This window comes from Buteo buteo, chromosome 4, assembly GCF_964188355.1.
Source record: "Buteo buteo chromosome 4, bButBut1.hap1.1, whole genome shotgun sequence".
Lineage (NCBI taxonomy): Eukaryota > Metazoa > Chordata > Aves > Accipitriformes > Accipitridae > Buteo > Buteo buteo.
Window position 1 is genome coordinate 16,300,537 of NC_134174.1, and position 24,946 is coordinate 16,325,482.

Sequence of the window (24,946 nt, forward strand, 5' to 3'; positions counted from 1 at the left end):
TCCCATTCTCTGGTTTTCTGCCATATTGTATTGCTCATGTTTTATTTTGTTAAATCTACAAATGCCTCTAAGAAAGTCTTTTTCCATTTTAATCCAAAATGCATTTGGACTTGACAAATACATTTGGTTCATTGCCCTGAAACAAGGTTTCCATTAATGGTTGTGCTCTTTCCTACTCTATTAGCAATCTCATTTCATAGCATGCTTTATGAAAAGATCCAGGTGAGAGACTGCCAAATCATCTGTGTGAAAGCATGCATCCTGGGGTATGAAGAGAGTAGCTAAAGGAGAGATTAGCAAATCTCCTTAATCTCCTGACTGATGTCAAGGTGTGAACCTGTTCAAGAGTACAGATTGCCTCAGTATTCAGTCTGAGGGCTAGTTTCTGGATGTGTTTTAATGATTGTAACCACTGATGTGAAACCAGTGGTAGCTGCAATAATGTACACGTGACACCAGCACTGTCTAAAGTCTTTAATGGAAGTGAAAAAAATCTTAGTGAAGTGCAAATGGGAAAAGGTCAGATTTAAAAAGCAGAACAAAATTATACATTGTTCTGCAATTCTTGTTATTCTTCTTAGTGTTTTATTGAAGGAATATAAAAATGTGAAGTGTGTAGACCAGAACCACCCATGGAAGGTGGTGGTACGCTTGTCTTCCACAGTCTTTCCCCTCCCCTTTAGTTGAAGTGAATAATGGTATCTGTGGATGTCTCAGGTGTCAGTGCTGATCCTTGGAAGCATAATTGTCCAGCCAGTGGTAATTCTCTGAGTAGAGAACTAGCCTTAGTGCTTTGTATAGTAACCCGCCTGGGCATCTAAACCACAGTTTTGATTTAAAACCTAACATTGCAGCTGGCTGAAGATTTACAAGCAGCCTCTTTAAAAGATCTGGTGTAAATTGCTGTGCTGGTGAAATGAACTTTTTTCAGTGTTTCTGCTTATAGTCAGAAATTTTCAAAAGTAAAACAAGCATCTCCTTACACAAGAGGTCTATTCCTTGGTCACATGTGTCTGTGTGTACATATTACTGGCCCAATTAAGCATTTTTCATTAGCTGGTTTTGGATTTTTTTTTTAATTTGTCTGTAAAACAGTTAGCAGGATTTCAGTCTTATTTTTGCCATCAGCAGTACCCATTTATTCTCTGTGCCTTTGCTTTCTCTTTCTGTTCATTCTTTTATCTTCACTGAAGGGATTATCAGTTTCCAAACTACTGGAATGTTTCAGGGTTTTTATTTAGTCTGACTTAATGTCCTTGCGACCAATGGCTGTAGGGTCAGTGGTGGCAGAATAGTCAACATGTCCTTGAGATTTCCTTGAATTGAAAGTGAGGGTGCTGTGTTCTAAAATACTTGCAGAATATGATTCTTGCCTGCTTAACTTCTGGTGATAAAGAATATGAGGGGAAAAGGGTTTGATTTGTAAATTACAGCTTGAGTAGCTATAACTGAGTCTTCTCATAGCATGTTTTTGTAGGCAACTATTAGATATTTTTTTATTTACTTACTTATTTCCAGGTACATGCTGGGCCTATCGGCTGTTCCGGCAGTTGTACAGTTTCTGGGGTTCCTGTTTCTTCCTGAAAGTCCCCGCTGGCTCATTCAGAAAGGCCAGACTCAGAGAGCACGGAGAATTCTGTCTCAAATGCGTGGCAACCAGGCAATCGATGAGGAGTATGACAGTATCAAAAACAACATTGAAGAAGAAGAAAAAGAAGTTGGAGCAGGTATGCTGAATGCTTGTTGGCCTCTGCCTATCAATGAGGAGATAAAAATCAGAAGAAATGTTGAAGTCGTAGCCTGTAGGAACTTGATGTTTTGTTTTTTCTTGTCTGTTTTGCTGTTTGAAATATTTCATATACTGGTAGTTTAAAAAATGAACAGACGTTTCTATGATCCTACAGTTTTAAATTAGGTTCTGATTTCTTAAGTGAGGAAAGAGTAAAGTTGTATAAGATTCTAAGTTTATACCACCTAGGCTTATGTGAGAATTGCACTCAAAAAATTACTCAGTTTAAGAATGCACATCTTGAAGAGTGGAAATAAATAAAATGAAGTTTGGTTTCTTTCATCAGTGGAAGAGGCCAAACAGACACAGGGGAGGTCAGAAGGTGTTTTACATGCCTGAATTATCTAGAGGCTTTATCCTGGCCAACCATATCCTAGACAAGCAGCCTTTGGAAAGATTTACAAAACTACACATGTAATACAGAGATTCTCTTTCAGTAAAGGCAGCTGCTGAAAGTCCTTTTGGTCTGTCCCCAAGAGAATAAGGCATCTAAATTAAATCCTTTTTTCACTTTTTTGTATCCTTATGCCATAATTGCTCAAAACTTTATGTGTGTGCTTATGTATGTACATATAAAGCAAGATTGCCATTCAGTTGACTTTGTCTGCTGCATATTTTTTCCTTTGTTTTGTGCTGAAAGTGTTAACCTGGGAAAGTCAACTAAGGCTCTTAAGTAAGACTCATCTTAATTCTTGCTTCATTAAACATTGATAGGAAAATACTGTAACTTCTCAGTACTGGTGGAAAGAAAAATGCAAGTTATTTTAAGTCTGTGTAAATTGAGATTCAGTATCTTATAATACCTAATCTCATTGCCACATTGAGTTTGGCTTTGAGCCTTACAATAAATAAGTATCTGGAAAAAGTTATTTGACACGTATTAATGAAAGGATTTTCAAAATATTCATCAATGGTGTGAAGCAGGGCTGGATTTTTTTTCTCCCATTATGTTTTTGAGGCTTTGGATACTTTTTTTCCAGTTCTTTGCGGTGTGGGCGGGTGGGAAATGAAGTTCATTGAAGCTGATTTGAAAAAAGCTGAAGTGGATATTCGTAGAACAGCTTGGGTTTAAGAGTCCTGTGCCAAGGTTCTTGATCCTAATTAGAGATTGGGCTGTCAGGTTCTGTGGAAAGCCACTTAATGTCTAGTATTAAAAGTTTTTATGCTTTGTAGAAATAAAAAGAGCAGGTGTTTGACCCATCCAGTCCCTTATTTTCAGTCACGGGCCTATAGGGTATGACCTTGTTTCTTTCTCTTAAATCTTTCCTCATGCTGCTGTTTCACTATTTGTAAAGTAAATGTGGTATTATAAGACTGCAGTAGGACTGACTCCAGTTCAGTCCTCTATACATTTGTAACTTGGACTGGCACACTAATTACGAGGTTGTTGGCTTTCTTAGATGTGCAGGTCTCTTGGTTTCCCCCACACACTCCCCCAAAAACTTACTGTGTTCCTGGAGTCCAGTTAAATTAAGCACATTCCTAGGAGAAAGCTTGGTTGCAAAGAATCAGTGTTTTTCTCTCAGGTAATCCACCGCATCAGAGTTGGCACCAAAGGGCATTAAAAAAATGAGGGTAGTTAAATGCATATGCTATCCTGCTTGTTATAAATGCTTAGCAAACAGGCATTAGATAGTTATGGTCACTCTTGTTTTTTATTATAACTTGGTTATAATTGCACTTCATCCCATTTAACCGAAAGCCTTCATTGCTATAAAAAGGTATGCTGTGTGTCAGCACCAAGACATACATTATTTTTGTTACCTTTCTGTGACTTAGAGGTGGTATTTATAAGTGGTGTTAAATTGTAATTACTTTCATTTCTTGAGGAGTTGTCTGGATCTTCAGTATTGAAATTGGCATGCATAGTGCAAGAGCAACTTACTGTTCATGGTTTCATTGCTAGGTGTTCAGGTATTGACAACTTAAATGTGTGCTTCTGCAAAGACTTTGCATTTTATTTTGCTGAGTGTATTTTGGTTGGGTGATTTTAGGGTTTTTTTGTTTGACATATTGCTGTAGTACTTTTTTTTATTCATTTCTCCTATTTGTGGCAGACAGTGTTTTAAAACACTAGTTAATAGCAGTGACAAACAATGGTAGTAATTCCTATTAGACATTGTGGACATCATTCCAGTTTTACAGAAAGCTTAAATGACCCTAAACTGACAGTGTGTTTATGTGGCATTCAAGAAAATATAACTCTGTAGATCGAAAATCATCTGGCTTACTTTTAGGTAAAAGTGCCCTTTCCTTTCCTGTCTTTTCCTTTCTTGGAAAAGAACAGATATTCTTTTTTTATTAATTGATACATGAGCATCTTTGCCAGTTTCTTAGGGCATCATTTTCTAAGTGAAAATAAGCCTGTGTTTGACTCCTCCTCTGCAAGGGAGTAACAGAATTTAACCATAACATATTCTCCAGTCCCACGCTAAAAACTGTAATGCCTTTTGTAACTGTTTCATCAACTGTTCTTGTCACAGAAATAATGAATCACAGGGGAACTTTATCTGTGTTGTTTAAGCTACTTTCTTAAAATTTTAGTTTTAATGTCTGTCATAAAACCAGAGAAGTTCATCGCATTTTCCACATGGTCATCAAGCAGCTTCTGGCTTGAAAATAATAAAAATGCCTTCAGCAACCAACTTCTGTTTCAGAAGTCTTTTGTACCAATGTGGGATACCCGTTAAGCGAATGATTCACATTTCTTTATCCTTTCCAATACATTCAGCCAAATCACTGCTGCTGATACTGCTTAGCAGCTTGTATTTTAGCATTTTCAGAGTGGTATCAGGAAAAGGATGTATCTTTTTGACAAACACTTTCCCCACGACTGGTAATGCAAATGATGTTTTTTCTGCCAGTCATAAGTACTGCTTTTGCATGCTGTATTCTGTGCTCCCAGTGTGACTTATGGTGTTGTAACCTTGTATTTTGAGAAGCGGAGGGCATTGCATTCTGCAGTAACGTTACAAGACAAGCTGAATCTTGGTTAAGTCCAGCTAATCATCATCTGTTAACATCATCCCCCTCTCAGATGGTGGGGCTGTAGTGCAAAAGGAAGCTGACGATTGGAAAAATCAAGGGTAGAAGGACTAATGAGGAAGATGTTAGAAAGAAGAGATCTCCCCAAGAGTTGTGGAAACAGTAGTTTATAGGTGCCAAGTGGCCTACCCTTCAAATATTCTGTGGATTCTGCAGATTCCCCAGTGCTTAACTTGGGCTCTGAAGCCTTAGGGGAGAGAATGGCCAGAAGGTTGCCATTTGCAACCAAGGGAACGGTCAAAGGCATTGCTGGGAGAGCATTCCGGGGCAACTCCTCCTAGCAAAACAGGTCTGACTCGCACTGCTGCTGAATTGTAGTTTTTAGTACAGTTAAGACAGAGGTTCTGTACTGTGCTTAGTTAAAAACAGGCAATCAAATCACATAGCAATGCAGGTAAGCACTGGCACAACAGCTTAATACACAGGTATAGATGAAGTAGCTTGTGTGCCTAAGCAAATTAGAGAATGGGATTTGTAATGCTAATTCTAGGGCAAGCACTTTGGAGTGAATTTAATGTGGTGGTTTTGTGCATAACAATAAAGCTAGCTAGCACACCTTTTGTAAAAGTTTTACAGGCTGCCAGTGTAGTGGTAATTTCAGACTGGAAAGAAATCATTATAGCATTCAACAGAGACATTTTAAATAGGTCATTAATTTCCTATATGTTTGACAACACTCCAATGTTCAAAGCAAATCAAAGAAAAGTATCGATTTGTACTGTCTTTCTGGGTGAAAGCATCTGCAAACTGCATGGTTTTTCTTCACGCCCCTCTTCTAGCAACACAGAGCTGTGATGTGCCAGGATACATGGTATTTCACGTGAAATCAGTAGTGATGAATATAGTACTAACTTAGCATCTTGACGAAATGAACATCATTTGCATTAAGACTAGACATTTATTTTTGTGGAGATGAAGGATGTGTAACCGTGGTTCATAATTACACTGGGAGAGCAGTGTAATCTCCCCAAGCCCTATTTATCCCACACCTGTGAATTAGGGTTGAGACTCTTGACCCTGTCTTCTATGCGTGTGGACCTTTGCATTTTATTATCTGTTCTTATCCATATATATGTGTCAACTTCTGATCATGAAGATGTCTTTTTTGCACATGTTATGCTTAGTAATTCTGGCCATGTAAAACTGCTGGGGCTCAGTGGTGCATGGAACCATGCTGCTTCTGTGAAATTCACGGAGTGATTTAGAAAATTGATCATTGCACTGTAATATTGTTTAACCTACCATTCTGTCTGTTATGTAAAGGGCACTGCTTCTGGATCAGACATTTTCTTGTGTTCCCGTTATTTTAATACATTTTTTTCTAATAGCCTAGTTTTTTTTGGTTTTTTGTGAGACCAAGAAAAATGTGTCCATGCCACACTTTCACTCCTGTAGGCTTGACTCACTTTACTACTTTGCTGAATTTCCTATTGGATCAGTGAGTCAGTCTCCTTTTTTAGGTTTTGTATTTCCCTGTTGGAGATAAATGTGTTATGATATAAAGGTAAAATCACCTCATTACCGTTAGGTTTCAGCTCACAACTTTACCCAACTAGCTGTCAGTTTAAATGAGATATTATCAGGCAGGAGATCTAGACCCTCAGTCCTTCCTGGTTCCAGTACATTTCTATTTCTTGCACCTTTTCTTCTTAAGGAATATTTTAACTTGTTAGTATTCCTGGCTGTGGCTTTGGCTGGAACCATTTGACCTGAATCTTTCTAGGGAGATACTAGAAGCTTGCAATGTTTTCATTCTTAATCATAATTCTCCCCTTACTTCTGGGAGTCCTTTTTATCCTAGGCCATTGCCTGCCATGCCTGGTGTTGAAAAAGATAGAGACATGCTTATTATTATTGGACATGAACTGGAATCTTACTTAATGAAACTTGGTAATGCTGTGATGCTCTGGTAGGGCTGTGCAGAACTCTGAATCATTCCACTTCCAGGCACACAAATCCTTATTTGAAGTTAATTCCTCTTTTGTGATATTAAATGGCTGTTGTTACCTGTAACCATGAAATTAGATGAAAGTCTTTGAGGCAAAAGGAAACAAAGGAGTTGGGCTAAGGATTTGTTGAAGAAAACCCTGAATGTAATATGGTTGGTAGTCATGTCAGCCTAAAATTATTGCTTGTACCAATGCCAGGGTCAGTTCCAGGTGGGTTTTGCATTTGGATTTTGTGGGAAGCATGGCCAGTGCAAGAGGTACTTTGAAAGGAATGTCTTTGTTTTGTTCTTGTATTTTAACCATTTGATTTGTAGAATTATTTTTTTGTTCCCTTAAGAACAAAAATTCTTCCTCTGTATGTCTCTGTTGGAATTTGTTTTGAGTTGAACCCATAAAAAAAGCACTCCTCTGGATAATTTAAAATTCATGCAATACAGGCAAATAAAACATGGAGACATTTGATCTTGAGAAAGTATACTAACTCAATTCACTGTATGATCAGATAACAAGAAAAAACCGTCTACAAAACTTGGCAAGGAATACTGAAAGTACGCATTACTGTATTAAACAATTGATAGAGATAAGAAGATTTTTTATTCTCCTTTTATCCTTAAAGGCTTGTAAAAGGCTGACTTATTCTTGCAAATATGACCTTTGAGAAATATAGTGTATAAAGGATACTATTGGTTTTCTGCCTTCTATAGAAATTTGATTGCTATATTTTAAAAATATGTTTTTTCTGGTGTAGAGCTCTGCTTATACCTTCAGTTTGCATGCCTAACTGTGAGTTTGGGAATGTCTGTATACTTTAGGAATCCTGGTGTTAGCATATTTACCTGGCAGGGTGTTTTGAGTCGGCCTTGCTTCAGTGGCTTGTGACCAAAACCAATCCCTTAATCTTTCGCCTTGGTTTTCAGTGTGCTGACATAAATTTAATGTTTATCTGCAAATAGTGGTTAATTGCCCGCCTGCAGATCAGATTCTTCTGACTGCTTCAGATGTATGTTTTGGAACAAACTCTTCTTTGCCTGAAGTTCAGACAGATTTTGTGTATGGTAGTCCTAAAGGGCAGGAAGAAGCAGAACTCTGTAAAACTTGATGTAAGTATAGGGAAGCACTGTGAGGCAGGAGGGTTTGGTTTGGTTTTGTTTCTTTTCCCCACTTCAGATTCACTATGAAGTTTCTGGAAGTAAAATTAGCTTTCCATTGACAGTGTTATTAGCTTTATATTAGTTTACAGCTTCTGAAGCCTACAGAAAATTCAAGCTACAGGTCTGGAAAATAAAAGAAAACTAAAAAGACTTCATCTCTTGCCAGTTCAAAAATAAATTTGGGCATAATGATTTTGTTTTAAGCCAAATGACATTTATTCACATGTTGAAGCTGAATTTGCTGATGTTCAGGTAGTATTAACTGCTGCTTTTCATCTGAAGTTGCTTGTGGGGACTACGTGTCTGGAAACAGTATTGGATTCCACTCCAGTACTAGTGCATCACTGAACTTTGAGCTGCTTCCTATGCTTTGTTTAGGAACAGGTATCAGTTTTGTGAAAACTTATGTTTCCGAGTGGAAAAAAACGTTGGAAGAGTAAGACTAGTGATTTAGATCCTTTCATGGGAGAATGTGGTTCTTCTAAAGCAAAAAAAGACTGAAGGAGAGGCTGTGATAAGGATAGGGTACTTTATTTCAGTCATGTCCAGGGGACTAGGGATTTGTTACCTGTGCTTAAAAACCAAACAAATCCCTATACCCCACCCCCACCTCCCCACAAATTTCACTATAATAGTTTATTTTTCTGTCTTAATATGAACAGCCCAAATTAGGCATTTTTGGCTGGCTGTTCAGGTGTTATCATTTTCTCTGTTTCATGTTTATTATCTGTTAGGGCTAGCTACAGTACTTCAAATTTATAGAAAAGTACCTTTTTTCTATAACACAAAAGATTGTTGGTTTTTGTATTTAAACAAGCTAGTCCAACTGACTTGGGCTAGATCAGTTTCTAGAAGCTATTGGCTTCTGGCCCCAATTTCCATGCCTTCTAGGAGCTCAGTTCAGTTCTAGAAAGTAGTAAGCTACACGCATTTCTTGGGTTTTCTCAAAGTAGTGCTTAGCTGTATAACTTGGCCTGTCATTAAAATCTGCTGTATAATAGCATAACCTTTAAACAGCATTTGTAACTGTATACATTTACAGTAGTTCCTTCCCAGTTAGCCTGGGGGAAAAAAACCCCAAAAATAGCGTGGCATGTGGTGAGATTTTAGGAAAGCTAGACTAAATATTCCTGGCAGAAGTGAACTTCAAGGACTTGGGGGGGAATATTCTTGTTCAACAAAAAGAAAAATGGATGTGCATAACATGAGTAATAGTAAATGAATGAAGCAAGCAGAAAAGACTTAGAAATATGAGGAAAGGGGTGGGGTGGGTGGGAAGACCAGCAAAAAAAAGACCTGAAGGAAGTGGTTCTTGCATATTTGGGAGGCAAAACTTATTCTGAACAGTAATAAGACTTGTTCCTTACTCAGTACAGAAATGGGAGAGAAATTAAGTGGTGAGAGACACCTATATACTGTCCATAACACACACAGCTTGTTACACTGGGAAGGGAGCCCAAGGAAGTGAGGTGGGCCTGAGAGAGAGAAGCCTGTGTTGGTAAAAGGTGGTCATAGGATTTCAATGCCGGGATGGGAATGAAAGGGCAGAATACATCAGCTTAAAGGAAAGCTACACCATTTAGCTGGTGGCTTGTGGCATCTGGCAGTAGGCCCGCCTTGCCACTGATGGTGGTGCAATAACCTCTTCCAAATTGCAGTGCGAGGTTTTGTTGCTGCCGTCGTGCTCACCAGCTCACCAGGCTCCTGCTTCTTTGGTCTGAATGGACCAAACCAAGACTCCAAGCCTTGGAGTCAGTGTGCTGGAGAGCAGGTTTGGTTTGAGGTGGGATGCCTGGAGTGTGGTAGCTTGGTTGTGTTAGAAATGGGAAATATAATTTTGAATTTCCTGTGTACGCTTGTGCGAGAGATGGGCACACACTACCTTCACAGCGGAATTTGGCCTTTGGGCCTTTGTTTTTTTCTAACGTGGTTACACTGATGTACTTGTTTCTCACCTGAAATTCTGGATCTGTTTTTTATATTTATGTATATTGTTCTCAAGAAGTAATAAAATTATGGTACCTCTACTGCTCCTAATCATATTCAAGAGCTCAGTTAATTAAAAAAAAAAAAAAAAAAAAAAGGAAAAGAAAAAAAAAGAAGGCCTGGTTCTTCATCGTTTCCCAGCTGGATCCAGCATCTGCACTGAATACACAATTCTAAGCCAAACGCTCCCACTTGAGCTGCCTGCTCACATGCAGCAATGTGAGCTTCAGTATTCAGACAAAATATACTTTGTTGTGTGAAAACGTTAATGGGCATAGGGGGAAAATTTTTTTAGACTGGTGAGGAATAATTATAACACTTTACTAAGCTTAGTAATATGGTTCATTATTTAGGCCTTAGAGCAGGTGCTGTGGCAAAAATTGGAGGTAATCTTGCAGCTTCTTTGCTTTCTGACCTTGTGAAGATGAGTGGAAACTCTAAAATGGATTTAAGGTTTTTGATAACAATATTTATATGTAAATGCCACAGACAAGTGGCTGAGCAAACTTTACCTGTTGGTCCCATTTTAGCCTTTTCGGCATAATCATTACTATTTAAAAAGCTCTTTTTTTTTTTTTAATTACTGTTCTTTGCCATGTTGTAAGAACCACATCAGTGCTCAGCTGACTCTGCTGTCTCCTAGGTTACAGGCTTTGCACAAGGGCAGAACTTGGTCCACCCACCAGATGTTAATGGTTCTTCAACAGCAGTAGTTTTTCTTTGGCTCTGTGGTCAGGTGAATACAGTGTTTATACAGCCTGTTTAAATTCAAGTAGTTTGTTAATAGGAAGAAACCATTAGGGAGGAAGAAGGGTTTTAAACAGTGTTTGCACTTATTTGTTTTACAGAAGACCATATTCTGCTCCTGCAGTCTAGTCAGGCTTTATTTTTTCCAGAGACCTTCACCAAGGTATTGTACACCTGATTTTTGTCCAATGCTCATCTTTTTCTCTTGCCTTTTAAAATAACAGCATTGGGTTTTTTTTGATCTTTTCTGTTTCCAGGATACTTCGTTTTTCTCGCAAACCTGAAGGGTTTGGTTCAGAATAAGCAGCTATCCTTGTACGCCACCTGATAGTTCATCCAAAGTATTAATGCACTGAGCATTTCAGTAAATCTTGTCAACCAATGTGAAGTCTGTCACAACTGGCATACTGCCATGTGTGGATTGTGTTTTGTTTGACTGAAGATGGATTTGGAAAAAGAAAAAAAAAAAAAGAAAGAATAGTTTAATGTAGTTTGCTGCTGAGCATGTTGCTGCTGTGACTCCCAGACTATCCATTTCAAATGCTCCCTTACACAAATATTCTTGGGCTTTCCCTATGCTAAGAAAGGAAGTTGTTGGGATTTCTTCCTTTTGAAAATAAATGAAAAATGGTGTAGTACTTCCATGTTGACTATTTGACCAGAATATGTATTTAGATCTAGTGCTTTTATCCAGGAGATGAGAAACAGCTTCTTTCTTTACATTAATTCTGTTCGACCATAATTTTTACAAGTGGTGAACCAGTTCAGAATTGTATTGCATTCATAGTTTTTCAGTCAGCAAACAGTTAGAATTCTGCTTTCCTTTTTGGTTGGTTTTTTTTTAATGGCATCCCCATTGAACATCACTAGGCCATAGTGATGCTCAATAACAGTGTAGTAGTGTGCTAGTCTTGCTGTAGAGGCAAATCCTTAGGAAAGAACTTCCTCCTTATGTTATTTCACTCCGGAATAGGAAGGGTGAGCACCACCTTTTCCTTTTATCATCTGAATGAATGTGTGTGTGGGCTTATGCTTTTCATGTGGTGTTTCTGTAAGTAAAGTATTTTCTAGGATCTTTATTGTGCTGTTTTGTATTCTAAAATATTACTGGTCTCCTGGAAAATGTCCATGTAGATTACAGGGGGTTTATATGGTTGAAGCATGTGTGTGCGTGAGATAACTAATGCTGCATGAATAATTCACAACGAATAATTTATCTAATTAATTTAGACTTTCTTTCTGCTTGTCAGTTTTCTGTGAGGAAACTGCAGGAAACTTAAACATATTTTTTTTGGAAGTGTTATAGTGCTTTGGAATTTTTCTATGTGAAGCTGTAACAAATGCATTGCAAACTTGAAATTTTTAGTATAAACTCTTTGGAAATTGTGGCTTTCGCGTATTAAACAATATTCAATCATATTCCAGAATTACCTGTACAAATAAAGCTCTGAATAGCTCAGCTAACAAAATAAGAAAATTTTTAAAGAATCAGTAAAACTGGTCCCTCTCCACCCCTGTTTTCAGATTTCCCTTTTGCTAAAAAAACCAACACCCGCCCCCAACAAACAAATTAAAAACAAAAAACAACAAACAACCACAAAACCTACCACCACCAATTCCTTCATCAAAAGCCAGTTGTCATTTTCTAGCACTTCCCCCCCCCCCCCATACATCCCAGGAAACCACTATTCTGTTAAATGTCTTAAATGAGGAAAGGATTCCTCCACTGTTCTAGTAGTGGTCAATTTGTATATGTTTGTTTGGTTTTTTGTTTTTTCTCCCGTGAACATTCAGAGGTAAATATGGCTTTTATGGATAATGGTGGTTTTGAACTTTTTTTCTGATTCTGCACATATTTGAATATTTCTGTTTCTGTTGAATAAGAAATAATGTTTTCAAAACCAGTATAGTTCAGTGTCTACAGATATTCAAATATTTACCAAAAGTCATACAGAAAATGTTGTTATCTAGTCAAAGTACATTTTCTCACAATGCAGCCATGATGATTTATGAGTGAAGAAGAAATTTTTTCTCCAATATTGTAAGTTACATTTAGAATTATTCCCTAACTAAAGGTTGCAAGGGCTTGAAAAACTTCTTCTTTTCCCTGCCATACTTAGTAAGCATCCAATTCCTCCCTTATAGAGTTGACTTCAGGCCAATATTTAGTGTTGGCAAACCTAGCATGTTATTTTTCCCCTCTTCGTTTGCAAGGAACTTGCAGAATTGCTAAGAAACTGCTGAGAATTCAAGTTGCTGTATTGCTTGTAACTGCTTAAATATGTTTAATTGAACATGCTGCATGTTTATTCTGCCCTTTTATAGTGAAATGACAGTTTTTATCGTAGGTTATGAAATTAGCATCTTTGCTGTAACACATGATAGCCTTGTTCTGGCAGCCAGTCTGCAGTGGGTGGGCAGGGGCCAGTGGGAACCTGCTGGCATTTGTGGGGTGTCTGTGTGCCCGAACCCATGTGAATTGGGGCTGTGAGGACTTCCAGGCACTTCTTTGCCTTGTAGAACAGTACTTTAGGGCAGAAAGAGAGTAGATCTTTCTTTTGGTACTAAAACTACATGAATATATTTGGTTTTTCATCAGTGCTGAACATTTTTTAATTTTTATGTGTATTTTCCTAGGCATCAGTGGCTACAAGGAGAACAAAAATACCATTTTCTTTGGTGTGTTTTGACCTGTTTGCCATCACTTATTGAACATGGAAAGGTGTAATTACAAATATTTAATAAAAGGATTGATTTAAGAGCATAAATAATTTTAAAGTAATTATGTCCTTTTGTGATTATATAGATTGCACTGGTTTCTTTTAATTTAAATATAAATGTTGTATAAATATCTTATATAACATAAACCACCTCTGATTTTCATTGTAGCTGAGGTGGATGTAGCTCGCTTAAAGAGAGTGCAAGTATGGATATATAAATGAATAAATTATAATATCTGCTGTAGTGTATGATATAGAAAGTAGATGATTGACTATGAGCCAGGAGACTTCCTTTTTAGTTAAAGCAAACATACGTTTCTATGGTAATAAAAGCAAATTTAAAATGTAGGTGGTTCTGACTGTTGCTAGTCTAAAATAAAGGTGACAGTTGCAGAATAGTTCATTTTATAGCCACAGGAAAACAAGGTTTTTATTAAAGAAAAATGCATCTATATTGACCCATAATAAATTTTTAAAATTTTTGAACTGTAAGCTCTTTCTGGTATTATTTTTCCTTCCTTTAATTTTGCCTCCTTGCTTTTCACTGTGTGTAGCAAAAATAGGAGTCTGTGTATAAATGCTATACAGCTCTTTTGTTATTATCAAGTAGACTTAAACTTTAATAGTGATTTGTATTACCCTTGCATCTTTCATATTTTGTTGGGATTTTAAATTTTTAATGTTTTGTTAAGTGATGATTATTTTTAGTAGTACCCAGGGACAAGAGTTATGAGAGTCTTACAACGGAAGATAAATTAAAGCAGTATTTACCAAAGAACACCAGATTGGTGGGGTGGGTCGGGGATAACAGGTTGGAAATAAATAGGGTTCAATATAGTGAGAAGTGCTTATCCTACTCTAATTATGGCACAGTATAACAATGGAAGATGTCTAAGACACCATTTCATCTGTAGGTTGGATTGTTTGGAGCTTCACATCCCTTCAAAGTACATTCCCAGAAGAATGATTTGTTACAGAATACTCAAATACCACCTATTTGTGAGGGAGTGGCCTCAAATTAATCATCCTGCCCCCATCTGTCATACTTGGTATCCCTCAAGCTGTTTACTTTTTTGGTCTCCAAATCTTCCCAAAATCAGTAGGATACATTATAGGGGCCTGAGGATTCAATATCTGTGGGGTTTGTTGTTTGTTTTTTTTAAGAAGGGAGTACAGGCAGCCTATTTCATATATCAGATTATGTTTTGCAGCCAAAACTTGCTGTTATTTAAGCATAGTGTGTGCATACATAAAAACCAAATGGTATCTTTTTGGTCACTTGCACGCTTTGATTTGTTGCGCCATACCCTGACAGAGACAGAGCTTGACAGGTACCTGAAAAGTTTATATTAATTTGGTGGGATGGGAACACGTGGTACTGTTCCAAGTTTGAAACTGGATCTTTCAGTTGATCTTAATGTCAGATTTCATGGAAACTTTTTTTGCAACAGAAGTCAAGATTTTCTTAAAGTTATAACCTGAGAATATTTAATGTGAAAATACCAGCCTAAATGCAGAAAATCTGGTATTATGAGATGCAGAGTCATTGCCCTCATCACAGTGGATGCTTACTTGGTTGTCTTTGGTAATTCAGATGATCGGTATTAACTACTCAGTGTCAAAGACAGTGAATGAAATATCATGAAAAGACATACGGTCTGTGCCACCTGACTGCTGCTTATGGTGCTAGGATGGTGGGTTTGAGTGGTCCAGTTCCCATCCGACAGGAAGAGTCGAGACCTAAGGAAAGGGCTTTGGATATCTGAGCTGCCAGGAGCCAATGAAGCTGTTGTTGAATGCTTTATTAGGAAAAACTGCCCAGTTTTATATGATATAAATCCATGTATAATTGTACCAAATTATGGTTAATGAATAATGTTGTAAGCCTAGGAGTAATATATGTACTCCAGGGCTGCATAATCATAATGTTTGCATTTTAAGTATTTCTTGACATGCTGTATTGGGTATAAATCTTTGAAATAAACAGAAAGACACATTTTTAAATGTAACAATTTATTCTATATTTAAAGCAACTGTAGTGTAACCCAGTAGCATTACAAATGAGGTAGAATTTACTTTTTTATTTAGTTATTTTGAGGCAAATTATTTGTATTTTACAAATTTGAGAAGTCATCACTCAGTTTAGCATTCTGTTCTCATCCTAGAAACATTCCCTACCATCTGCAGGCAGTCGTCTGTTGTGCTGTGTGAGCCTGGCATCAAGTACAAAATATCAGCTGGTCTGTATAGCACTGTCTTTGACAGCCCCCTCCAAAATGTGACTGATGGAGGTCAAGATATTCTCTGTTCAGGTGCAGGCAGATCCATTAAAAATGTGACTTCTGGAAAACGTTCACTGGTCTTTCACAGATGCAGCTGCATTTTACTAGACTGTGCAATTTATAATGGGTATGTTAGGAGATACTACATCACAAAAATACTTTAAAATAAGGGCTTCTAATATGCTTTGAGTTTTTAGGGTTTTTTCTTATCAGCTGAAAATGGTTTTCAAAGTCAACTGAGAGTTATTTTGAAATGTAGTTTTTATAAGCTTGCACTCTTCTTCCCTGCTGATAAACTTCTGTTCATTTCTTCTCTAACTCCAGTAGAGAGAAATTAACCTGCAAAACCTCTTATATGCCTTTTCCCACCTTGTATTTTGGAACCTCATGAATCTGAAGAGCTGTCTACAATTTTAGCTCAGCAGTTTAAAATAGTTTTCTTTTATCATGACTTGGATAATTTCAGACAATCCTCTTTTCCTCCTGTAGTTCTTCTTAAATGTATTAGTTTTATTTGGTGATAAAACTTCCCCTCTACACTCTTAACATGTTTGCAAATTTGCATATCTGATATCAGTATTAGATGTAATTTTTGCTTACATTTTGTAATAATGATATTGAGACATTAGTGTTATATTAGGCAAAATTTGTGAGTTCTAACTGTAAGACATAACCATTGAAAACTACTAATCAATTTTGTATGAATCCTATATGATATCATACTCAAAAGTGTAGTATTTTGTTGCTATGGTGATGAACACAGTAGTTTTCAGGATTTTTTGTGGCAGGTTATAGTAGTTGAAATGGCTACAAAGAGAAAAAGTATCATCTACAATTTGAGTTCCATTAAGAATATAAACCTTGAATGATGTATAAACTGCTTTTACAGTCTGTGTTGCCTTTAGGGCCTGAGTTGTAGTAATGCATTATATCCAAACTTCACATGTAGAATGAACTTGGATTTAACACTTAAATTAGTTCAAGAAGGTTTTAAAAGTACTTGTTAATTTGGAAAAATTTTTGCAAGTGATTTACTTGAAGGATTGGGTTATATGAAGTGCAAAGTCTTATTTGTCTTTAGAGAGAGTTTGTGTGGTGTTTTTTCAGTGATTTATATTTCTGTGTAGATAGAACAGAGAACATCGGGTGTAGCTATGTATATTTTTTAGTAAGAACGTGCAAGAACATCTATTACTGTGGTAACTGGATGACTTAGGGAACTTCTTATGTGCTTGCTAAAGTAACTTGTAATTGTGGGCTAATGGTGATCCTGAAAACAAGAAAATTTTGCCTTTTCCTCTTTTTTTTAAAAAAACCCCATGTATTATTGAACGGAAAAAAATTGCACTGTGTTCCTGAACTGTTCAGAAGCACAGCATAGAGCCAAACTCCTTAAAAGCGCAAGCAAACCACTTTCTCCTGTTTTCTTCCATTTGCAGTATTGTGGCTGGAAATAAAGGCTTCAGTTCCTCTTACAACTCTTCTACTCTTCTAAGATTCTAGGTACTGGATAGCCCATAGGTTATGGTCCTTATACAGCTTCAATGATGAGAGATCAAGGTCAATCTGCTGTTCCACAGAAAGAATAGTTGAGGCAGTGTGATTTAATTTCTATTAGAACTGAGAATAGACCCAAGGTATTAAGTGCTTTGACTACAGCATGTTTCTGAGACACAGTATAGTTCACATACTGTATGTGTCACCTGTGAAAAGTGCTTACACCATTTACTATTCACTGTTACATGGCATCTTCTAGTGGTAAGAAATCTGCTGCTAGATGACTATTCTTGTCTCATTTACTAAAGATAATGTATGGACTAAGTGACTGCAGACAGATAGTTGCATGATTTTTTTAATTAACAAAATGTATGTGTTGGCAAAACCAGAAGAGCATTCAGCAGTAATATTAGAAGGACATGCAGAAGTGAAGAGAATCATTCACACATTTATGGAAAATGAAAGAATTAAATTGCCTGTAATTCTGCTTATGTATTTGTTTATGTAGTCCTATTAGCCCAATCTTGATTCAGCAGTAGTCAACAGCAAATGCTAGGAAAGAGTAGAAGAGCCTGAGCCTGTATGATATTTTACCCAAGTACTCTTCAAGTTTGTGATGATTTTTGATTTATCATCCATGAAATTGCCTGGTCTCCCTATGCACACTTTTAGTACGTTACACATACTTAAGCTTTAACCATAGATTAACTACAGTGTGGAACATAAGTGCTGATTTTAATTCTGTAACTTTTTTTTTTTTTTAAAATCTGAGGGTTTTTTCAGTTTTTCAGGAGATGTTCTTATATGTTTAGATGTGTGGGGGTTTTTTTGGGTTGTTTTTGTTTTTGTTTTTAAGGTAACAACTAAAATGTTCCAAAAGTTTACAGCAACTAATTAAGTTTTTTTGAACTGATTTTTTTTGTAGCATTTGCCTCCAGTTAACAAAGTTCTTTAGCCTTTTCTAGCAAAGTTATTTGTTGTTTTGCAATCTGATTAGGAAGTGCCGCTATATAAAGAGTATGCACCTCTTGATTTCTGAATAACTGTATTTCCAAAATCCTTAATGGAATGAAGTCCTATTAATCCCACTTTACAGAGAGAGAACAAGCAAGGGCTTTGCACCTAAGAAGTTTCCAAGGGCTGTGTGAGGCTTGTGATGGGATTCAGCTTCCACAACTACCCCTGGCAATACTAGGCCATCCTCAAAATTTTATGCTAAAGTACATGAGCACATATATGCACCTTGAGTAGGGGGCAGAGGGTGCGTGCCAGCCATGGGTGGCAGGTCTTCAGAAGTTCCAAGCGCGGATGTTGATGAAGCTGGCTTAGTACTGACACTTCTGTCAGTACTTGCTAAACCAAGCAAGTGTTCAGGCTGTTATTCCATGGCTTAAGCACCTTGGTCCTTGAATAGAGTCCCAATTCATTCAGGGTTATATTCTCTTGTATACCCTTGTTTGGAGGTTGGTCTGAGTAATTTCTGTGCAGGTAAAACAACAACTTATTATCACTGACTTGTGGTGGGATTCTAGATGCCTGTGAGGAAGATTTCTCTGTGGACTATAGGTCTCACACAAGTCTGAAACCCTCAGTGCGACATGCGGGCTGTCACAGACATCTGCCTCAGCTGGTGTTACTGTTGTAGTTGAAGCCTGGTGCTTGACTTGTTCTCTCTCACAAGCTTAGGGTGCTGTAATGCTTTTCTCAAGTGTTTTAGAAACCCAACACCATCAATGGAGCCTGTTCCTGTGCTCTCCTTATCTGAGCTGAGCTGCCATGCACAAGTGCAGTAACACTCTTACAGTCTCTTCAAAAATTAATGCTAAGCAACACAAAGAAAAATCTTAAAAAGTGATCACGAAAAATTGCATTAGATAGCTAACTAGGTCAATGCATCCCCAAAGACAGATGCAGACAGCCAATCCACATGCATTGCATCTTGACTGGTTCCAGGGTGAAATCTACATTTGTATGAAAAGCTTTCTAGTCAAAACAGGAGTCACAAATTAATCCCCAATGCATGTTTGAAGTACAGACTTACTGAATCATGAGCTCTGGGGAATGCTTGTTGTCATATAGCTTTTAGCTGGTTCATGTTTTCTTCATTTCTTTAACCTGTTTTTATTACTTGTTGAGATCTACCTTTGTCTTTTGATTTCTTTAATTCTCGTGGTACTTTATGGGGATTGGTACTTCTTGTTTCTTCTACTGTTTCAATAACAATGGCTAATGAATTGGTATCTACAAGGAATGCTTAGGAAAGATTGAACTGAGACTTGCTGCTTGCAACTGCGGGTTTTGCTGTACTTTAGGGAAATCAGAACTTGAAATTTTGCCCATGCTTACTTTTGGTCTGTATCTGTCATGTCAGCCTGCCTTAAATGAATTTTCTTTTCTTCTATAGCTTATTTACTAAGGATGTCCACATCCAGAAGGATAGAGAGTCTTGTGCATTAGTCCTTGGAAACAATGTCCTAAACTTTGCCTATATGTTAGCAGGAAGTTGTGATAATTTCTGGGATTAGGATGGATTTTTGATACTTTCTGTGATAGCATTATGTCATCAGGTAACATTTTCAGTAAAATAATTTCCATTTAGGGTAGTGCATCATTTGTGAATGAGTGACGCAGTGGTGCATCTCAGCAATATCCTACTCTGAGTTCATGTACTTTCCAAAAGATCAATCTGGGCACTTTGCACATGCTATGACAGTGTTGCCATGCTGGCATGAAAAACAAACTTGGGCTTGTAAAAGCCACAGCTGAAGTTTATCCAATAATTCTGAGAATCTGCAATATTAGCGTGAACAACCAGACTCTGAAAAAGAGCGGGGAGAAGGGAAGTGCTTTTCCCTTGTTAAAAGTGTTTTAATGACACTGGTTTTCTCCTCCCCCCCCCCCCCCCCCCAAAAAAAAAAAAGGATAAGTCATTAATGAATCTTTCTATTCAGACCTTTTTGGGCTATCCATGTCCAGAAGGATTTGTTACTTAGGAGTCAAGCAAGACCATCAGATGCACTTCTTTGGTATACCTGGAAGAGATGGCTGAAATGTTCATTCTGAGTACATATCTGGATACATTTCCAGGTTAAATTTACTTTTCTTCAATTCTTGAAACTGCGTATGTCCACTGAGTGTAAGAAAAATTCTTTTAAAATACAGTCTATGGATTTTTTTTTCCTCTATTTTGTATATAAAACATGAAGTACACTTTAAGAAGCAACTGAATTATTTGTATAGTTCATTCTGAAAAGTCTTGCATTATTCACTTTTTTCTTTGACGCCAGACTGCTGGTGGTGGTGCTTTTTGAGAAAGCAAGAGCAAGCAAAAAATAAACATTTGTTCTCCTCTTATTAACTGAAAAGTTGTTGTCATGCTGTAATTAATTTTGATTTTCTGCTTTTTAGTATCCCCATTTCTTTGATACTTGCCTTCCAGCATATACCAAATGTGAACAGCCAGAAGTCACTGTTTCAGTGACAGATTAATGTGTTTATTGCCTTCTTAAATATTTATTTCCATCCTTGTAAAATAAGGGAAGATGGTGGAGACGCAGATGTTAGACCTGTGTCACAGTGCTTGAGATTGGAATAATTTAAATTGGTTTTAGTGTAAAGACTTTTCTTTACTTGTTTAAAAGTTACACAATGCATTTGTGGAAAATTTACAATCTATACAATCCTTCCAGTTGCTCTTTCTGGTGTAATGTCACAGGGAGTTACTGTCGTTGGTGAATTTTGAGATTATAAAACAAATACCTGGCCTTCAGGAGGAACAAAGTGTAAGTACAGTGTGGTGTTAGGAAGGATGTTAAGAGGCTTGATTTACATGATGAAATTGGATAACAAATGCTGAGTTAGGGGATTGTTCTCCTACGGCAGTACGTATTGGTAGAGCTTCATGGGCTGAAGAGTCAGGATGGTTCAGTGTCACCTTGCACAGAAGAAAGGGTATGCTGGCGCTCATTTTGTATGCTGGTAGTCTGAAATGTTTGCTTAAATGTTGATGTCTCTTTTCTAGACAGAACTATATTTTTTTTGCCATTGTTATGTCACTTTTGAGACCTTCTCTCTACTTGGGGCCCGGGAATAAGTGTGTCAGGTGACATTTGTGATCATTGTCTTTGTCCACTGAGAATAGAGAAGCCTCCTGTTTTAAATCAATGTCATTGCAATACTATCTATCAGACATGAATGGTGAAGTGAAATACTGTTCTTCTCAATCACAGAATTGAGTTGCTGTCCTTTACTGAGAAAGGTCTCTTGTTTAAAATCTGAATTCTTGTATTGTGGCACAGGGCGATGACATTACTTTAATTTCTTACAGACTTATGCTCACAAGTTAGTTTACGGAGTGAATTATCTGGAAGAATCAATGTAAAAAAAAAAAATCTTCAGCCTCTCTTCTAATATAAATGGCATCATATATCACATCTTTGGAGGCTTGCGCTTCCTCCATACAATACTATTTCTCTGTTGCTGTGATGGATACTGGTGAAAAATTTGAGCACATGTGAGTGAGCTGTGTGGCAGAGGGTCGCTGGGTGTTTTTGAGGTAAATACTTGGCTTCACAGCGGCATAGGACAGCACCCTTGCTGCAGACCATCTGTAGCGAGCACAGAAGAAAGAGCAGTCGCCTGACTCAACTGCAAAGCTTCCAGGCGCTAGAGCCAGATCTACCCTTCTGTGTCCTTTTCGAATAAGGGCAACGTGTGCTGATCTCCTTTGCTGGTATGTGTGGGGGTTCACCCCTCTGCATCTGGTCCTCTCCCACAAGCTTCCGCCTCCCCAGCTCATTTTGTAGAGGCTGTTGGGGTTTTTTTAATATAAGGTGTTTCTTGCTGATAGAAATGTCGCTCAGTCCCACATCTTTGCTGCTTCTCCTGTTGTCCATTGTGGGTGGTGAGTTACAGCCTAGCCTCAGTATTTCTCAGGGGAAACTTGTGTGCTTTCCTTTAATGATAAGTGATACTGGAGCACTTCCATTTTCATATGCTATTTTAAAGCTGCAGAATGTAGTGTGTAGTATTCCTGCAAAATGCCCCATTCAGTCACCTGGGTTTCACTGTCACCTGGATCACCTTGTCAGCCAGCTGCTGCCCATGATACACAGAGTGACACAAGCAGAAACAGCTGCTGGCGGACATTCCCACATCTGGACTGAAAGTGAAAGAGCCAGCATTCCTGTTCAGAGGTCTGCAACACACCTGGAGGTGCCAGCTGTAAATGACCTGATGGACTTGGAGTCAATGTGGGAGTGATCGGTTGTATTTTTGTGGCACAAGTAGACATTTTCTTCTAAGCCCTCTCATTTGACAGCAGCAAATTGTTTTCTTCAAAACTACCTCTTGAGAAGTTTGGTGGTTTTTTTTTCTTTCAGTAAATTACAGCTAGACTCACAACCACAGGTTTCTGCTTTCCTTTGTCCCAGTTCAGTCCTGGCTCTTGCTCAGCTTCTTTAAATGTCATGGCTTTTTCTTAATACTCCAAAGGTTGGTTTGAAATATGGAAAAACTTAAAAGAATGTAATTTTTAGTCGGCTGCTATCAACTGAGCTTGTCATTATCTAAAGCCGATACAAAATCCCCTTTCCTGTGGTGTTTCTAAGCAACCAGCACCAACCTGGTGAGGGAATTGTGAGACGCGCAGGAGCTGAGACCTCACCGACTGCTGGGAAATGGCCAGCAGTGTCCGCAGGGCGAGGCTGGGAAGGAGGAGGTGAGCTGGGATGCTGCAGGTGACTGCGAGAATGGGACACCTGCCTTGAGACTTGCATTCAGATGGTCAGAAGGTATGTGCACGTCAGTCCAAAGAAAAGCTAGTGTTGTCATTGAACAGCAGAAAGTAAAGTAATTTGTATTTGATGTGAAGGCTTGTATTGAAACTATTAAATTTAAAATGCACTTAAATAGTGGCCTTCTCTGAAGTTGGAAGTACGGAGACACATTGCAGTAACATTGATAAGTTAATCTCTCCAGTGTTCATATTGCCATTGGCTTAATAACAATAATGTGTACCTAAATTTGTTCTGAAACCAAGTTCCTGACGGACAAGGTTTGGTCTTTATTTGAATTGAAAGCATACTTTTAGTTTCCAACAACTTTCAGTAGCAACATGGTAAACACTTCTTTAAACGGATTTTAAAAATTAAAAGCCAACTTATTCAACCTTTCCCTACCTCTTTTGATGAATCTATTCTAAAATTGGAAATTCTTTCTCACTTGTTGTGTGTTGGTTGTCCCTGAAAATCCAGAATACAAGAAGAGGGCATGGAACATAACCAGCTCTCAGAACTTGCCTTTATTTTTCCCCTGCTCCCACTCCAACCACTATGTTTTTTATCATTATTTACTAAGCTTGTCTAGTAAAAAGATGTACATCCCTACTGGAGGCAATAGGACCTTACAAATTTGTTGAGAAAAAAATCTATTCTGCAGAAAAAAAAAATCTTCTGTTTCTTGTCAAAAGCTATCAACAAGAGTGGTAAAGGACCTGAGGTGACTCTTAGTTTTTAGGCTGAACTTGAAAAACTAGTAATGAGGCAAGGGGCTGGGGGGAAAGACAGGAAAAAGAATAAGACTCAAACCTATAGGGAGCTGCCACATGATTAAATACATTGTGCTAGTGTTACAAAATACTGAATTAATTTTGTCCTGTATTTCTTCTAAATTAATTTTAAATAAAACCTGATAGTTCACAGGAGCAGCTTATATTGCCTTTTTCCTAGCATGGTTTTATGCAGAACCATTCCAGTTGCTGTCAGCTACTAAAAGATACATTGACTATATCTGCCTCAGCATTTTGCCTCCAAACAGCAGCGTAGCTCTGTGGTGAGTCTCTTCGCATCGCCTGTCACCACCCTCACATACTCTTTGGTCAGATTGCAAAGTGGTGTTAGTGCCCATGGGGTAACTTCCTTCAGGGGTAATTAAACAGAGGTCCACTCCAGGGATGCATTCAGTGTGCTCAGACTTTTTTTGAGATGTGAAGGTTCAAATCAATGATAAGAGTCTCAGGGCAGGTTCTAACAGCCCATGTGTGGCAATGTTCTGCCTAGGGGACCAGGCTAAATCTAGTCTGACATAAAACCTACAAATCACGTGTCGTGTACGTCTAGGGACCTCCGCTTCAAATGACTTCGACCTGGTGATCCCTGCCTACTGCACTGCCTTACTTGCCGAGATGCACGTAGTTGTACTGCTTCCTAAACTGCGTATTGCCCAGAGGAATTAATTTTCTTCACAAGTGAGTGAGCTTCTGTGTTAAAATATGTTGTATAACTTAATGTACAGGCATACTGTTAAATGTAAAGATAATTGATTGGGGGGGGCTTATGTGTATCCTCCCCTTACCCCAGTCAAAGTTAGCACTTCTCCAGGGAGGGGAGGACTTCATAGTATTTTCTGTCCTTAAGGAAACTACTTTTCTTTGTGGTGGAATTGATCTCAAAGTTACCATGCTATGGCCAAACTTTTCTTGTAGCTTGCACTTAGTGTATTATACTAAGTATGAATTTATAGTTGAGTAATTTTTGGTAATGCAAATGATTCGTTTGTGTTTTAGTGTGTCAGATGTGGAGATCAAGTCAGATGGCTGTTGTGTCTCAGTGTTACTCTGCAAGTTTTACTATATTTGATCTTGAACATCCACCATTCCCTTTAGATGAATGTTAGGTACTTGAATGACGATTCCTGCATGCAGTCGTAGGCTGGTAATTAGCTTTGGCAAAACACTTGCAGAAATCAGTTTATAACTGCAGGCATACTTTGCTTTTTCCTT

The 24,946-nt window shown here is 37.9% G+C and overlaps 1 protein-coding gene across 1 annotated transcript in view; it reads left to right on the top strand.

The window, feature by feature from the left end:
• Nucleotides 1-24,946, top strand: part of SLC2A13 (solute carrier family 2 member 13) — a 164,357-nt gene that overhangs the window by 36,678 nt on the left and 102,733 nt on the right. The window contains exon 3 of the mRNA XM_075024879.1: nucleotides 1,519-1,727. Within this exon, the coding sequence (XP_074880980.1) occupies nucleotides 1,519-1,727 (209 nt within the window). The remainder of the gene's footprint in view (nucleotides 1-1,518; nucleotides 1,728-24,946) is intronic.